Here is an 18,735-nt window from a genome sequence, read left to right on the forward strand (position 1 = left end):
CAGCGCGCTTGAGACGAGTCCCAGGTGTACGAAGTCTGAGTCGGCACAGAGAGGCCACGTCTGACCTCCTTCCTGTGTTTCAAATCACGAGGACAGCAGGTCACTTTCATGTCGGCTGATGACGTACCCTTGAGCCATGCAATATTACGGACGCAGCCCCAGACGCATTCGAATCTGTGTTGAACTTCACTGCGTGAGTCATCCTACTATTTCAAGTCAACCACCGCCAGGATCGTGCTGCAACGGACTGTGACTCAGCTTTGCCGGCTGGGTGCACTGTGTACGCTAAGGCAAGGAGACGGTTAGCAGTGGGCTTTGGATGTCAGCAAACAATCACTCAATAAACCCCTACCTAAGGACCTGCGGCACAAGATGCTCTGACTCTACTCCTGGCACGCCACCTGGTTCGAGTCCCCGTCTACGCAACGCTTCTCAGAAGAGAGAAGGGCACGCATAGAAAAATAGTTTTGAAAATCGGAAGGAACCTTGTTCAGCATGGTAACAATAAATGAATGCCCAAGCATCGCCTTTACACTAATGCCCTCAAAAGTAAAAAAAAAATGCGTTAAGATTTGTATTTTTTTTTTTCGGGGATTGGGGGGGGGGGGGGTAGTATTTTTCAAGAAATGTAACGAAATACATTTCACCCTGATTAAATCGCGATACAAAGGAACATTCAAACTGTATTTCGATACTGGAATACAGGTACTGGTAAAAACAATGTATCGCCATACTGAAATACAGATACGAAATGTAGTTCTGAAATACTGTCGCGATACATTTGTATCGCGATACTGCCCAACCCTGCACTGTCCCTACCGAAAAAAACCAGAATAACATTTCGCTATCTGGGTTACGGAACTAGAAGTCCATCTTAATTCTGTTTGGATTATTGGTTTTCAAAAATTATTGCGTCCTAGATTTCAGGTTTCCAGAAACAATTTTATTTATTTTTATTTATTTAGGAATACTACCGGCTCCACTCAAGGAGCCATGGTAGGAGTGGGTACAAACATGTAAACAAGATGCATATTTATAAATCAAAAATCAATTAAGTATAAATTCTAAACCAGATACAAAATTAGCAACAGTTGTGTTCACGACGACATCGTTTGGTAACTCGTTCCAATCTTGAATTGCCCAAGGGAAAAAAGAATATCTAAAACAGTCGTTTTTGAACCTGTATGGTTTTAACGCTCTCGTGTGGTTTAGACGTGAGGACCCGGTCGATAATGGTTGCATATAGTGAGAGCTTTGAACATGAAGAGTGCCGTTAAGGATATTGAACAGCAATTTTAATCTATCAATTTTTGCTCTCATTTGCAATGGTTGAAGCTTCGCTCTAATGACTAATTCAGTGGACAATGTTTCTCTCCGATAATCATTAAAAATAAACCGAGCAGCAAACTTTTGGATACTTTCAAGCTTGTTAAAAGCGTTTTATCTGAAAAGGCACACACTGAACTGGCGTATTCAAGCACAGGCCTAATGAAGCTTTAATAAGCAATAAGTTTAGCCTGAAAATCAGCAAATTTTAATTTCCTATGACAAGCAAACAAAGTGCCACTGGCTTTGTTAATCGTTAATTCTAAGTGCTGGTTCGAGTTCAGCTTATTGTTTAAAAAAAAGTCCTAAATACTTGTACTCCTCGACCCGCTTTACTGGTTGTCCATCAAGTAAGCAACTAAATTGAAATGTGGTTTTTTTTTTAAGAGGAGACTGTCATGACGGTTATTTTCAAATAATTTAGCTTCATCTTCCCTTGTTTAATCCAACGCAGCATCTCATTCAAAGCTTCCTGCAGTGTAAAAGTGTCGGTATGACTTTTTATTGTTTTATATATAATACAGTCGTCAGCAAACAATCTAGGCGGGACATCAAAATTGGTTGGAATGTCATTTATGTTAATCAAAAACAGAACTGGCCCAACCACGAAACCCTGGGGAACTCCTGAAGTAACGAGCAGTTTGTCCGAATCAACTTTGTTATAGTGAACATATTGGCTTCGGTTCGATAAATAAGCGGTTATCCAATTTATAATTTGCGAGTTTTTGAGTACGTTGGAAAGTTTTGCCAGCAGCTTTGGATGAGACACCGTTACAAACACCTTAGAAAAATTCTACGTATATTACATCAGTCTGGCCCATCTCGTTAATGGCTTCAGCCAAGTAACGCTAAATTCTATGACCTGAGTCGTAGTCAAAAGTGATTTTCTAAACCGATGCTGATTTCTATATATTAGGTTATGCTTATTTAAGTGACATGAAATATATGTAAAAATGATATGCTCTACCAATTTACACGTAGTCCTTGTTAAAGATATTGGCCTAAAGTTTGATGCTATACTTCAGTCACCTTCGCTATGTATTGGAATTATTTTTGCTGTCTTCCAGTCGTTTGGTAATACTGCATGCTCAAGAGAAAAACAAAACAGAACATGTAAATATTTGGACGTCTATTCTGCATACCTTTTCAAAACGGTGTTTGGTATCATATCCGCCTCAGTAATATTCTTAGTGTCTAATTTATTCAAAAATTAAGTTAAAAATTTTCTTCTGGGTTACAAAATGTCACTAATTACGTCCGCATCGTTAACTTTGAGGCCTGGGATAACTCCGTCGTCAGCAGTAAATACCGATTTAAAAAAAAATAATTGAACTCAGCCCCGGTAATATTACTTTGGAAAAATTACTTATACTTAGGTGAGATATAACGCCAGAACTTTTGTGGCGCACTTCTTATGAAAGAGCGGAGCGAAGTGTTAAAATTTTTTTTTTTTTGCATCTGAGATTTCAAGTTTAAGTCGTGCATTTAGTTCGGAAAGAAGCTGGCGACAAGTCTCTGTCCCATTCGATTTAGAATTATTTCTCACTTGGGCAATTCTATTTTTCAAATGTAAGACATCTCTGTTAAATCATGGATTATGAACATTAGTTTTTTTTCTTTCGATGAAATACATATATCAATATACACTTGTTTACAATATTCTTAAACGCTTCAATGTTAGAACCACATTCAAAAGACATTTGTTCAAGCTTATCAAAAGGCAATTCTAAAAATCGATGATAGAAACGACATCAGCATTATTTAAATTTGGAACTGTTAACAGAACAAGTAACGATCGCAATTTTTGATCAAGAACAATTGACACAAGCACCATATTATGATCAGCAATACCTTCGCAAACTTCGCTTCTGTATTTTTTACTAAGCAAGCGATCTTTTAAAAAAAACTAGCAGTTATTCACTTCTAGTAGGGCAATTTACTATTTGACTAAATTGATTGAGAACGTTAAATCAATTAGGGCCTCTCCACTCGCACGATCTTTATTAGACACAGTATTGAAGGTCTGCTTCAGATGTTTCCTCGCTCGCCTTGTCTATTCCTGAGCAGCCCGCTGCGGGTCACCTGTCAGCACTCCACCTCCGCCTGCCTCCATTCTGAACGGCGGACCCACAGATCTGGTTTGCCCAGGTGGCGAGCCAACTGACTACCTTGCGGATCACTTCACAAGTCCAGAGTTTCCTCCACGTCATCGCAGCGCTTCCACCAGATATCGCAGCGGAAATTAGGGACCTGGTCCTTACAGCGCCTGCGAACGCACCTTACAACACCATCAAGGCGGAGCTCATACAGAGGACCACGTCGTCGGAACAGCGCCGACTCCAACAGCCCCTCACTTCAGAGAAGTTGTGCGACCGCAAGCCTTCACAGCTGCTGCGGCGCCAACAAAAATTTCTGGGTGAGAAGGCGCCTACCTTCGGCATTGCGTTGCTTCGGGAGCTTTTCCTGCTGAGGCTGCAGACTAACGTCCGCGTGGTCCTGACGTGTACGTCTGGACTTGACCTCGAAGACTCCTGGGAGATTGGTTAAATATCGTGAAGGCTGAGTTCGAGCATATGCTTGAGCTCGGCATTATCAGACCTTCGTCAAGTCCATGGGCATCCCCCTCCACATGGTGCAGAAGAAATCCCTAGGGGATTAGCAGCCTTGCGGCGACTACCACGCGCTGAACAACTCCACCGTTCCAGACCGCTATCCCCTACCACTAATCACGGATTTCACCGCGTCGTTGGAAGACACAACTATATTTTCAAGAATCGATTTAGTCAAAGCTTATCACCAGATTCCTGCGGAACCATCCAGCATAACAAACACGGCTATTATCATTCCGTTTGGTTTCTTCAAGTATATCAGGATGCTATTCGGCCTTCCTAACGCGGCACAGAGATTTCAGCGATTCGTCGACAGCGTCACCCGTCGGCTTACATTTCGTTTCGCATATGTCGACAATATCCTGGTGTCCAGCGCTGATGCCGAGCAACATCTTGAACACCTACAGATCCTGTTCCAGCGCCTGGCTCAATATGGATTCATTATCAACAAGGCCAAATGTGAGTTTGGCGTTTCCAAAATAAATTTTCTAGGCCACCACGTTGACTCTAAAGGCATCCGCACACTTCCATCGAAAGTCGACGCGGTCAGAAAGTTCTCCACACCAATGCTGCGCAGGAAGCTTCGAGAGCTTCTCGGACTTGTGAATTTTTACCAGCGTTTTCTACCACACTGTGGAACTGTTCTGCAGCCCCTGACCAATCTCCTGAAGGGGAATCAGTGCGACTCTTCACCTCTATCATGGTCTTCAGAAGCAACGAAAGCGTTCGGGGCGATCAAGTCATCGATCTCAGAAGTTGCACTATTAGCGCATCCGCTATAACTGGTGCGCCTCTCTGTGTGATGACAGACGCCTCAGATGTCGCTGTCGGCGGAGCGCTTCAGCAGCTTGTTGGTGGACACTGGCAACCTCTAGAATTATTTTCCAAGAAGATTTCCCCAACGGAGTCCCGCTACAGTACCTTCAGTCGAGAACTCCTAGGTATCTACCTCACCGCCAAGCATATTCGGCACTACCTAGAGGGTTGGAAATTTCACATCATTGCCGACCACTAGCCAATCACTCTCGCGATCCAAGCAACACACAGCCGTCTCTCCTCCAGGGAAAGTCAGCCTCTTCCGTTCATCGCAGAATTTACTACTGACATCCGCCGCATGAATTGTCACCGACAACTCACCTGCTGATGCGTTGTCTCGGATCACTTGTTGCAAAGCCATCCCCAACCCTGTAGATTTCGCCGTTGTAGCAAAAGCTCAGCAGGGGGACCAGCAGATCTTGAGACTACGTTCCGCGGCCAGCAACCTTGATCTGCGCGACGTGTTACTCCCAGGCTGCGATACAACGGTCATCTGCGACATGTCCACAGGTAGACCCCGACCAGAGGTACCGCCCATTTTCCGGCGGCCCAATTTCAACTCGCTGCACAGCCTTTCTCATCCCGGCATCCGAGCGACCCAACATCTTATCGCTCAACGCTTTGTTTGGCAGGGGATAAACAAAGATATGCGCGCGTGGGCACGTACTCGTCTTGTTAGCGTTCCAAAGGTTCAACGACATACCTTTGGACCTTTCGCTACAATGCAGACAGCCACCGCTCGTTTCGACAACATTCACCTGGACATTGTGGGTCCTTTGCCACCATTGCAAGGAGCCAGATATATGCTCACGTGCATAAACAGATTCAAGGGTTGGCCAGAGGCCTTCCTCACCGCAGACATGTGCACGACAACAATTCTAAACATCCTACTCTACGGCCGGACATCGCGTTTCGGCGTTTCGTCATCTATATCTACCGATCCAGGCGCACAGTTCGAATCGAGGCTGCTTCAGGAGCTCATGGTACTCGTGGGAACATCTCGCATTCGTACCACAGCGTACCATCCCGCTGCTAACGGCCTAATGGAAAGGTTCCATTGAACATTAAAGGCCGCGCTAAAAGCATGTAAGGACCCTAACACCTGGGCCAGACCGCTTCCTATCGTCCTACTAGGCCTGCGCACCACCCTCAAGACAGGCATCGGATGCTCTGCCCCAGACCTAGTCTATGGAAAGACGCTTCGCCTCCCAGCTGAAATGATTGCCACTCCGCTTATTTCCACCGTGGCCGATCCTTTCAGCTCTGTTACACAGCTTCGAGAGGTGATGCGGAACCTTCATGGGGCCACACCAACAAGGCACCACGACCGCCATCGCACGTATGTGTGCGACGAGTTAACCTCGGCCCAGTGGCGTCACGAGGGTCACCGGCACCCGGGGCGGTAGCCCCGGGTGCCGGTGACCCTCGTGATGGTGACCCTCGTGGCCCGCCGCGACACCCCCGTGAGCGCTGCACCCGGGGCGGCCAACCCTTGTGACGCCACTGCTTCGGCCACACACGTTTTTATACGTAGAGACGCAGTTAAGAAACCGCTCGACCGACCGTACGACGCTCCCTTCAAGGTGCTGGACAGACGAGAGAAGTTCTTTCTGCTGGGCTTAAACGGCCGTCGAGACAACATGTCCATCGACCGCCTTAAACCTGCCCAACTTGAGCCAACAGATGTTTCAAGCGTCCAGCCTCTATGTTGGCCATCCTCTGCCCCACACTCGGCACCACCTCTAAATCCCGCCCAGCGCTACAAAATAAGCATAGGAATGTCTGCCATACCAAGACGCGTGACAGTGATCCAACGCCACGTGAGGCACGAAGTGGCGCGTATCGGACACGTGATCACGAGCTCTGCCCGAACGGCGAGACTGGCTGGAATCACGGCGGCAGCAGGATGGATTTTTAGCAGCTCTTTTTTTGTGTGTTAATTGTGGTGATAACGATTTGTTTCTTTTTAAGCCGGCAGACGTCTTTCCGTTGCTACAAGTGTACTCCAGTCAATGTACGGTAGATTAAAGTCTCCCAGTAGAATGAAATTAGTTGAGGGCTTAACGTGCTGAATTAAGTAATCATTGAGACATCTAATCATACTAATAGCTGTATTTGGTGGTCTATAAACAGCGCATATCATGAATGACACATTGTCGTACCCGAGTTTACACAGCAAAATCTTCTCGATCAATTGGTGTAAATACAGGCACACAATTCAAGTTGGATTTCCAGTTCCATAATCCAGTTAGGAAAAAGTAACACTGTGGTACTCGTTGGGGATAAAACTCGCTCAAATGAATACGATCACTTGAAGCGAAAAAACCTTCATATAAAATTAAACTGCGGACGAAAGCGGCAAACTGGGTAGCAGCTCGTTGGCGCCATCTTTTATTGCCGAGGGAAGGTCATTTTTCGTAAGTGTACAAGCCCACCCCCAGATGACGCCACGCCCCAACCCTCCATAGATTGCAGGCTTGTCAAGAGGGCCAAGAAATTTATTCCCCTATTCGGATCTTCTCTTTATATTTTTAAAAAAGATTTTCGACTTTAACTATCGTTTCCATGAACACTTTTTTTTTCTCGTTCGTTAGAGCGCAGAATTGAATGCTCTAAATAGAGCGTCCATTAGCCAAGAACATGAGCGTTTATGATGGCAAGGCGGCGTTGTTGGTAAACAGAACGGGCTAGTGACAATTAATCCGGGCATGCAGATGCGTCACTCACTGAAAAATTTCGCTTGTCCGATTTGCAAGTTTTAACGAAATAATCCGCAGTCATATTTTCGTTCAAACGCTCAAATCTGTATTCAAATTTAAGTACTCATTTCATTTTATTGGCGTGAACTCAGTCAGTCTGGTCAGGTGAATGAAATATATTTCGATCTTTCGAAGACCTTTGACCTGGATGATCATCCGTTGCTCATACACAAATTCCGTTCTTACGGTATGAGTCCTCCGCTTTTCACATTGTTTCTGGATGATTTCTTTAATAGACAAAAGTTCGTGCGTGTACTTGGACGGTACTTCCGGCCTTATGTGTCAGTTTCAAGTGTGCCGCAGGTAACGGGGTAGATTGTCTTCGAGCGATAAACTGGCACTTGAAAGTGACCCCCACCTGACAACAGGCAGTGTTGCACAGTTTTGTCGACGAAACAAGTGACCTCTAGTTTTACGTCTAGATTTTGACGAAGTACCGCGCACAGATAATTGCATATTGATCTTCATTTAGAGTACCGACAAGATGAGTTATGTTGAAAATAATCTCTGGAGAAGGGGAACAAGAGGGACAGAGGACAAACACAAATCTCCAAACACAGCTAGGTGACTGCTGCGCGACGGAAAAAATCCGCCTGGTCCGGGTATCGAACCCGGGACCTCTCCATTACAAGTTGAGCGCTCTACCCACTGAGCTAACCAGGGGTTAGACGTCAGTAGAGCAAACGGGTTTTATCAGCCGCCATCAGTCTAACACCAACAAGGGTGAAGCTTGCAATTTTAAGGTTATAATTAAAATGCAATTATTTGCAACGGTGCAAGCGAGCTGGACAAGAATGATGAAAATAATCCCCGGAGAAGGCGAACAAGGGGTACAGAGGACAAACACAAATCTCCAAACATATCTAGGTGACTGGTGCGCGACCGAAAAAATCCGCCTGGTCCGGGCATCGAACCCGGGACCTCTCCATTACAAGTGGAGCGCTCTACCAACTGAGCTAAGCAGAAGTTAGACGTCAGTAGAGCAAACGGGTTTTATCAGCCGCCATCAGTCTAACGCGAACAAGGGTGAAGCTTGCAATTTTAAGGTTATAATTAAAATGCAATTAATTGCGAAGGTGCAAGCAAGCTGGACAAGAATGATGAAAATAATCCCTGGAGAAGGGGAACAAGGGGAACAGAGGACAAACACAAATCTCCAAACGTTTGCTCTACTGACGTCTAACCCCTGGTTAGCTCAGTTGGTAGAGCGCTACACTTGTAATGGAGAGGTCCCGGGCTCGATACCCGGACCAGGCGGATTTTTTCGGTCGTGCACCAGTCACCTAGCTGTGTTTGGAGATTTGTGTTTGTCCTCTGTCCCCCTTGTTCCCCTTCTCCAGGGATTATTTTCACCATTCTTGTCCAGCTCGCTTGCACCTTTGCAATTAATTGCATTTTAATTATGAGTTATGTGCCGTCTGTTTTAATTTTAAAATGTGCTTTTACGACAAAAACTCAGGCTGCTTCGCAGTGACTCCGCTAGATGCCGTCAGCCGTGGTGCTGTATATTGGGTTTTTTATTGATGCTAGGCACCGATCTGTGGGCTGACTGTATTGAAAATTAGCTTATCATGCTTTAGGGCGCAGCTCTTAGGCGCCCGTTCCCGGCTTGAGCGGGGTCGCTGTCGCCGTAACCGCGCGTTGCATTCTGAGAAATACCCCATAATGCACCGCGCAGAGCCCTCGGGACGTCACGTGTGACGTCACGAGGGTCCCACGCGGTGCTTTATGGGACATTTCCCATGATGCAACGCCCGGGAAGGAGGAGGAGGGAGGAGAACGAGGGGGAGGAGGAGGAGGAGGAAGGTGAGAGGAGGGGAATAAGGGAGGAGGAGAAGGAGGAGGGAGGAGGATTAGCAGGTAAGGAGAGGTGGTGAGGAGGAGAAAGAAGAGGTATACCCTTCCCTCAGGGCTGCGCTCTAATTCGGCGTACAGGGTGTTGTAACCGGCTTTCAATTTTTTTAAGGCCCGTTCACACTCTTGCAACCGAGTACGACTGAGAGAGACGAGACCGGTTTTTAAGCCTCTTGCGACTTCTTAGGACCAGCTCCGCTGCAGCAGCGGAGCTGGTACTAAGAAGCTGGTCCTAAGCCTCTTGCGACTTCTTAGGACCAGCTCCGCTGCAGCGAAGCTGGTCCTAAGAAGTCGCAAGAGGCTTAAAAACCGGTCTGGTCTCTCTCAAGGGGTGTCCAAACAGGACACTACAAAACTCACAACTCCGTCAAATCGTGCCGCGCTCTGCCGCGATCCGCTTCCGGCCGTCGGAGGGAAATTTCCCTCCGCCAATGCTTCCCGGGGGGAAACTTCCCTCCGTCAAATCTCCCCCTCGCTTCCTCCACGGTGGCCTTGCTCTGCTTATCACGTGAGTCCGGAGAGCCACTCACACGCTCTGTTGGCTGTCGGTCAATCGCTCAAGGCCTCCGCTCGCAATACGGAACCGCATCGGACGCCATCACGACGAAAGTGAATCTCGACAAAAAAAGCAGATCCGAGGCGGGCGCAACGCACCCTTTGACGCAGGAATTCCCAAATCCACCCAAAGCCGGACCTCCTTGGCCTTCGAGCCGAGGCGACGGCGGTACGCGAGGGCGTTGGCGAGGTGAGCCAGACGCAGGTGGTGTGTGACGTCAATCTGAAGAGGAGAGCAGTCGTGATCGTAAAAATTTTCACGACTCCTGCAAACATTTTCACGACTCCGACAGACCATAAAAATAGAAGCGCCCGCTTCCATTTTCACGATTTGCCGGAGTCGTGAGTTTTGTAGTGTCCTGTTTGGACACCCCTTCAGTCGTACTCGGTTGTAAGAGTGTGAACGGGCCTTTACAGCAATCGCAATAGTAGTTTTGGCTCAGTTTTGCTTAAAAGCCTCAGTATTTAGTACGGGCACGTGTCTAGTGGTGAAAATTGTACAACATGGCGGCAGAAAAGGGGGGGGGGGGGGAGGGCATTTTTGTCTGTTGAACGTGCTACCAATTTTCCGCTCTAAGCCCCTCTACCTCCTTGGCCGCTGGACACCATTCTTGGTCGAGTGCTCATGAATATTTTCATAAATAATCTAACCAAATCTGTTCAGCATTGAGGCATATTACAACAACGCAGGTGATACCAAACACTTGGGTAGACCTCATTTACGAGAGTGTGTTACGTTCTGATTAACGATGTTAAATCAGTGCGTAATTGGTGTTTTAAAAATGTGTTCAATCGTAATTCTTTTAAAACTGTCGTTATTCATGATCTAGGAAGGTTATGCCTATAAATTGTAGTTATCCGCTTTTCAATGTCGCATTATGCAAAGTCGAGCGCTCGCGGCATTTTTGTATATGCAGGTGTTTATTTCAGGCTCTACAAATTTGTTTCAAGAAATATGCCAAGACTACACTAATAAGATCTCTGCATGTGAGTCTTAAAGGAGCGATGCAACAATTTTTGTACTGTGCACAAATACCGCTTAAATCGGATCCCTAACGTTAATGACCTATGAAACACGCGTTCGTTTTTCACCCCACGCAATAGAAGTCCCAGAAAAAAATTTAAGAAAAACGAGCGCCGTTCACCCCCTCAACTCGCAGCCAGAACAAGCGGCCACGTGATCTGGAGCCGATTATATGCCGCCAGTGTTGATCATAGCCACGCGCAGGGGTTGGCAAAGCGCAGGACACGCGCTGAGTTCCAGACATTGTTATGGCTCGGCTGTTGTCGTCGTTGCAGCGATTGGACACGGGTCACAACCCGAATGCTTCTCGAGCTAGCAATTGTCACGAGCCCAAGTCGAGTGCCCACGCAATGCTCGGGTCCAATCTGTGAACCGCATTCAAATATCGTCACTTGGGTGTACTGCGATCCCCGAGTTACGTCATCAAATTTTGCAGAGGAGAGATTGAATGAAAATGATCGCTTTTGTCCTTGAAATTACACCACAACAAAGGAGTTTCTTGGCCAATGGTGTTGCGTGTGAGTATCCTTGAGTCCGAGGTGTGCCAGTAAGCTAGTGTAGAGAGAAAAACATTCCAATTGAATATCGTTGCACAGCTCCTTTAAGGCCAGTGGGACATAATATGATAGAATGAACATTAGAATAAGTCAGTTTAATAATATAAATACTATAATTTTAATTTGTGAAGCAAAAGATGTTTCAATGGACCCCATGCACAATTGCACACCCTGACGGCGAACTTTTCGTCAGTTTCGATTTGCACTGCATCAAGGAATAGGAATCTCCTTGTTTAGGTCAGCGGTCTTGGCGCCTCTTTCCGCACCGTGAGGTAACCGCCAACGCGCTCAACAACAGTTTCTTCGTCATGAGCGACGGCGTCTACCCCACGACGGGATGGACGAGCGACTTGGCTCGGCCGCCGCGAATCTCGTCTGCGGACCTTGCCCGACTGGCGTCCTGCTCGGGAACCGAGAAGGGAGCTCTCCGGAGCTACAAGTTGAGGCCCGTTCACACTCTTGCGACCCAGTAAGACCGAGAGAGACCAGAGCGGTTTTTAAGCCTCTTGCGATATCTTAAGTCCAGCTCCTTTGCAATGCATCCGGTCCTAAGACGTCGCAAAAGGCTTAAAAACTGGTCTGGTCTCTCCCGGTCGTACTCGGTCGCAAGAGTGTGAACGGGCCTTTAGTATAGAGAGCTACGTAGTGGCGTCGACGGTATGCACCAACTAGGACCAAAAAAAAAAGTAATTAATTTTAAGCTTTTTTTTTCGGAAGCACGAATCTTGAGATTAACATTGAAGCGTCGTCGGGTGAACACATGTGACGGTTGCCTTGCACTGGCGACTCGACGAGGACTCACTTTCGTTTGGACTGTCCGTCGTCTGTCCCTCGCTGGGGCAGACTGCATCCAAGCGACTTCCGGGCGGTGAGAAAAGTTTTCGAGAAATCCAGAACCGAGCAACGCGACGAGCGATGGTATATCCTGTCGCTCGCCACGTGCGCGCCCAGTTTTACGACATGTTTGCACGCGAGAGCTAGCCGGGCGATGCAACCTGAGCTGCGTGCCCCTGTGAAAACAAAACTAAGCGCCTCAATTCGAACGACGCCAGGCGTCACTTGGCTTGCGCCGCAGAACAGGCTCGCCCAAATCGGGAGCTGTGTAGCGATTTGCTCGCGCAGCCATGTATACCAGCTCTCAAACTGGCCCGCTCTTCCAGAAATACCTTGTACTGGTAATGTATCTCACATTTCGCCGTGCCCTGCATGAGATGGCGCAGTGTGCTTCGCATGAAATGGTCAGGACCGTAATGATTGGGAACAGGTGCTCATCGCTTATCATTGTCATTTAAAGGGCCTTGAGATGCTTCTTGTGAGCCAGATGCTTCAGAAGCCACAAGAAGACGCAGCCTCCCTACACCGTGAGTGCCACCATCACCAAGGACGGTGAACTTATTAATGGATACTGTGAGTGCCCAGCTGGGAAGCAAGCCTGCAGCCACCTCCAGGCCGCCCTGAAGACGGTCATTTTGATTGAAGGCAAGAATTCGCCGAGGCCCCAGCACATCTGTCGTGCACGGATCTGCCACAGCGTTGGAGAAGGCCGAGAGGCCAGGTTATCAAAGGTTCGAGTGTCCAGGGTGTAGATTGGCGAAAGGTGGGCCAAGGACGACAAGACTTGCCGCCCTCATGTCGGCTGGACCTCAGGAAGGCTAAGGAGCGCACTATCAGCCAGAAGAAAAGCGCCGCGCACCAATTCACAAGCTGCTTGCAGCAGCTGGACGGAAAGACCTCCTTGGTAACAATGTTGGGAGCTGTAAATCGAGCCCAAGTGTGCAGCTCCGAGTGCGGTGATGTGCCTGCTCGCCCTCCTCTCGCCTACCAGCAGCTACTAGTCCCATTTGGGTTTTGCATCTTGTTGTGCGAGGAGCTGGAGGCACCTGGCCATCTGAACATCGGGCAGCCACTTGAAAAAATTGTGCCTTTTTTTTTAAAGCGACGAATGGACCGTTTCGGATGGTGTCAGCACGAAGGCAAGGCTCCTGTTAGATTAAAAATTAAAACAGCGCAGGGACACGGACAAGAACAAGAAGGTAGACGTGGTGTCCATTACATGTATTTTATCTTTATTTGTGTGTCATGACGTTGTAGTTTTTATACTTCATGTTAGCACGTATAAACTTTAGTTGTATAAGTCAGCGCCTTGTTCGTCTACCTTCTTGTTCTTGTCCGTGTCCCTGCGCTGTTTTAGTTTTTAAGCATGAAATACCATCTAGCCCAAACTTCTACGTTACTCCTGTTAGAGGTTAGCTTTGTTTTCACTTTTTCCTAACATACTGGGAGCGTAATTTCATCCTATAAACTTTACTACCGCTGTGTGGAGTTTCAAACGACCAACCATGCTCCATTTCAGTGCACGGTGTGTTATAAGCTTTCCCGAGTAATCGGGGGACAGGAAGAAATGAACACCATCGTTCTCAGCGTGCGTGTGCAGGCAGCTCGAGATGCCAGACACTTCTTGTCTTTATTCTCGCGCCACGGATGCATGGCGCCGCTAGCATCATCATCATCACACTCCTCCCCTTTTTATACGAAGGAACAACAATACTGTCTCAAAACCTAGACGTCAAAGTTCGGGTCACTATGGCCTAAGGCTTGTAACGATCTACGGGCTCTTTTACTCTCGTAGAGCGTAGCTTTTGGTGACTACTCGGAGTCTGGACGGTTGGCAACGTCTGGCATGAAACTTCCTGAGTTCGAGGAAATCCTATGTCATGGTGTGCTGTTGTTGGTCCATGATGATCTTCGTTCCAGGAAGATTCGGTTGACCTGTCTCGTTCAGCTGAGGAGTCGGTTGCCCCGTGCTCTCTGTAGGGTGTCACAGGTGGACGACGACGTTCTCGAAGATGGTCACCATGACGGTTCCAACGAGTCCCATCTTTCAGTTCCAGTTGCACAAATGATGAACTCGATGGTTGTATAACAACCCCAGGAAGCCATGGAGGCCCTGACCTGAAATTTCAGGCAAACACTTTTTGACCATGCTCAGGTAGAGGGCCTTTGCGTGCTCCTTGGTCATAGCGTAACTTTTGCTTCATCTGCTTCCAGAGTACTCCACTCCGCATGTCCGGATGTAGGAGGTCTAGGGCTGTCTTTAGCTTTCTGCCCATTAGCAGCTCAGCTGGACTATGACCTGTTAGTGAATGCTTTGTAGTTCTGTATGTCAGAAGCATCCTGTCAATCTTGGTCTGAAAATCTCCAGATGACGCTTTCTTCAGCATTCCTTTCACGGTCTGCACGACGCGTTCCGCAGCTCCGTTTGATGCTGGGTGGTAAGGGGGAATCAGCATACGTCGGATCCCATTGCGGCTTAGGAATTCGCTGTACTTGTCGCTTACGAAGGCCGGACCGTTATCCGAAACGACAATATCTGGTAGACCGTGTGTCGAAAAGATGTTCCGAAGGCATTTGATCGTAGCATCAGCAGAGGGTGACGATACCGGTATGACCTCAACCCACTTCGAGTATGCGTCGACCAATACCAGGAAATAAAGTCCTTGGAATGGACCACCAAAGTCAACATGTAAGCGGGACCATGGCCGTTCTGGAAAGGCCACGGGGTTGACTGTACTTTCCGATCGGAACGGTGATGTTCTTGGCATTCGCGACAATCTTGAAGCTTTGCCGGGACACTGTGGTCTAGCCCATCCCACCAGACGTGACTTCGTGCAATGGACTTCATCTTCTCCACTCCTGGATGACTTTCGTGCAGTAACTGAAGTACTTGCTCTTGTAACCTGAGTGGGATGATCACTCTTGATCCCCACAGTAAACAATCTTCTTGGACGCTGAGTTCCGTCAGCTTTGTTCGAAAAGGCGACCGCTGTGGTCCTCCTGGGAGATCGATACCGGACCACAGTGCTTGTCTTACTCGTGACAACACTGGATCAGTCGCGGTATGCTATGCAACGACTGCGGCGGAGAGAACAGCAGGGTACGCCGCTTCCAACATGAGTACATCAGCTGGCCGCGGAAGTTGGAAGTTGTCCACTGGTAACGGTAAGCGACTCAACGCATCGGCGTTACCTATGCTCGGGCCGGGTCGGTAGACCAGCTTGTACTTATACGCTGCTAGTGTAATTGCCCAACCTATGACTCGAGGTGATCCTCTCTCTGGAATGGCCTTGTCAAGGCCCAGAAGTCCAAGGAGAGGTTTATGGTCAGTGACGGCTTCAAACTGGTTACCCCAAAGGTACTGATGAAACTTCGTCACTCCGAAAACGAGTGCCAAGGCTTCCTTATCAAGCTGACTGTAATTTTGCTCAGCTGGTAGGAGGATTCTCGAGGCGAAGGCTATGGGACGTTCCTGTCCCCTTGAATCTCGATGGGCAAGAACAGCGCCGAGTCCGTAAGGAGATGTGTCACAGCTGAGGATGATCTCTTTGTTAGGATCAAACTGTTGAAGTACTGCTGCAGATGTCAAGAGCTCTTTGCTCTTGTGAAAAGACTTCTCCTCTTGTTGCCCCCATCGCCGTGATGTATTCGCAGCGAGCAGGTGGTACAACGGTTGAAGTACTGAAGACAAGTTGGGAAGGAAACGCCGGTAATGGTTGACGAGTCAAAGGTAGCTTTGAAGCTGCTTGAGGTCAACTGGTCGAGGCGCATTTAGGACAGCTTCTACCTTGCGTGGCGTTGGCTTCAGTCCTCCGGCTTCAATCACATGCCCAAGGTATTCCACTTCAGGGGCCATAAAAGTGCATTTTTCAAGCTTGAGCTTGAGACCTGCGTCCTCTAGACGCTGCAGCACTTGTTCAAGATTTTTTTAGGTGGTCTTTGTCATTGAGTCCAGTCACGAGAATATCGTCCAAGTATACGACGACGTGTTGCATATCCTGCAGTAGGTTTTCCATTTCTCTCTGGAAGATTGCAGGAGCCGAGGATACTCCAAATGGTAGTCTGGTATACTGAAAAAGTCCTTTTGGAGTGTTGATGGTGACAATCATCTGACTCTCAGGCTCGAGCTCCACCTGTTGGTATGCGTCCTTCAGGTCCAGTTTGGTAAACTTGACGCCTCCTGAAAGTTTGGCCCACAGATCTTCCAATCTGGGTACCGGGTACTTCTCGAGAATGGTTACAGGATTTACAGTAACCTTGAAATCACCGCAGATCCGCACTCGGCCGTCATGCTTTAGAACAGGCACAATTGGTGCTGCCCATTCGGATGTTCTCACAGGACAGATAATTCCATCGCGCTGAAGTCGTTGCAGTTCTTGAGCAACCTTGTCCTGTAACGCAAACGGAATCTTGCGAGGCTTGAAGAACTTGGGCCGCGCTCCCTCTGGGATGGTGATCTTAGCTTTCACACCTTTCAGCGTTCCTAGTCCGTCGGAAAAAACTTCCTTGTGATTTTTCAGAATTCCTTCCATGCTGGATGCAGCGGTAACTTCTTTCACATCGGCCAAACTTATTCCAAGGGCGTTGATCCAATCTCTTCCAAGGAGTGTAGGAGTCTGATCACGTGCGACATACAAAGGAAGCGTTGCTTCTTTGTTTAGAAATCGAACAGGTACGACAACCTTTCCTTGAACCTTAGAAAGGTCACCGCGATAGCTTCTTAGGATGACATCCGAAGGTTCACATTGAAGCTCTGGAAATTCTTCTACGAAAGTTCTTTGTCCGATGATGGAGACGCTGGCTCCGGTATCCACTTCTAGCCGAAGTGGTCTCCCCGCCACTTCCAAAGTAGTAACATATGGAGGTGATGATATGGAGGATTTCAGTGACCACATGTTGTACGTCACGGGTGGCTGACTCGTGGACGACTGTTCGGAATTGTCAACAGCATAGACAGGACGCTTGTGAGCGTTTTTCTTCTGTCCGGAATTGTTGGATTGGCCTTGCTGCTTCTTTGATTTGCACACACTGGCAAAGTGTCCCGTCTTGTGGCATGCGTTGCACTTTGTTTTCGAGTGCTTGCGCACAGACGCATAATGAGGCCCTCCACAACGATAGCAAGTGATGCTTTTCGATGAAGCTTCTTTGGCCACGTTGATAGCTTCGGACGCCACTTGACATTTTCCTTGTTTCATTAGCAAGTTTGAATCGTTCTTCGCAGTTTCCATCGCTAGTAGAAGCTGTATCGCAGACTCGAACGTGAGATTGGGCTCTTCAAGCAACCGTGTCTGCATTGGGGAGTCATTGATGCCGCAGACAAGTCTGTCGCGAAGCATGTCATTCAGGAATGTTCCGTACTCGCAGTGCTCGGTTAGTTTCTTGAGTGCGGCAACATAGTCGCTCACTGATTCTCCCGTGTGTCGAAATCGGCTGTTGAACTTGCAACGGGTGACTACCACAGAGGGTTTTGGGGTGAAGTGGTTGCTGAGAGCGCCAAAAATCTCCTCTATGCTCACTTCGTTTGGAGCCTTGGGGGTCAGAATGCTCCGCAGAATGGAGTACGTTTTAGCACCCCAGGACGTCAGAAAAACTGACCTTCTTTTTGCAGTAGGAATGCTGTTGGCCTCGAAGAACAGCGCGGTGCGTTCCATGTACTCTAACCAGTCCGCTGGTTCCCCGTCAAAGACTTCCAGGGTCCCGTACTTCGGCATGGTGGAGCTGAACACGACTAATGCTTGCCGTAAGAAGATAATACAGGTTTTACCCTCGTCGCCAATTTGTTATAAGCTTTCCCGATTACTCGGGAAAGCTTATAACACGGTGTTTATAAAGCAAGAGCACTGTACGCCCTTAATCAAAGTTAGCTATAACAAGCTGTCCCTGTTTTCTCGGTCCTCCCATGGCCGACATAGCAGGTGCACTTGCAAACGCCGTACACAGGGAGCAGTGAACTTTTTCTTCTAGACTGCGGAGTGTTTTCGAGTTTACCTGCTATCTGTGCGTTGGGAGGACAGATAAATCGCAGGCCGTTCGTTAGACCATCAGGCCTGGTTCACACTTACAGCTAATCTGCTGCCGCCGAAGCGGAATCGACCGCGGCAATGCACAGTGGACGGTACGCCCGGCGGCCGAATTCTTGCAGATTCGCCCGCCGATTCGCAAGTGTGCACCAGGCCTTACTCTACAGGGTCCGATCGAGAAAAGTAAGCCCTACTTTTCGGCCCGCATAAAAAAACTACGCATCGCAGAACGCTCAAACTCCGCCAGAATGTAACCCTAGCGGTCGAAGCAAGATGCCAAAGTTTCAGAACATTAGCTTACCTGGATCAAAAGATGAAAGAAAAAACATTACACCATCTTCCCGAGGGGAACCATGGGGTGATGCGCAGCATCGTTCCATC

General features: G+C 48.0%; 1 protein-coding gene across 1 annotated transcript; it reads right to left on the minus strand.

Annotated features, from left to right (window-relative positions):
* Nucleotides 1-16,419: 16,419 nt before the first annotated feature.
* On the minus strand, nucleotides 16,420-17,562 carry LOC121838070 (uncharacterized protein K02A2.6-like; the record flags this gene model as incomplete). Its single annotated transcript, XM_042294078.1, has 1 exon — nucleotides 16,420-17,562. A coding segment is annotated over exon 1 (1,143 nt), but the record flags the coding sequence as incomplete, so codon positions are not given.
* Nucleotides 17,563-18,735: the final 1,173 nt, after the last annotated feature.

This window comes from Ixodes scapularis, unplaced genomic scaffold, assembly GCF_016920785.2.
Source record: "Ixodes scapularis isolate PalLabHiFi unplaced genomic scaffold, ASM1692078v2 PGA_scaffold0__279_contigs__length_252992795, whole genome shotgun sequence".
Lineage (NCBI taxonomy): Eukaryota > Metazoa > Arthropoda > Arachnida > Ixodida > Ixodidae > Ixodes > Ixodes scapularis.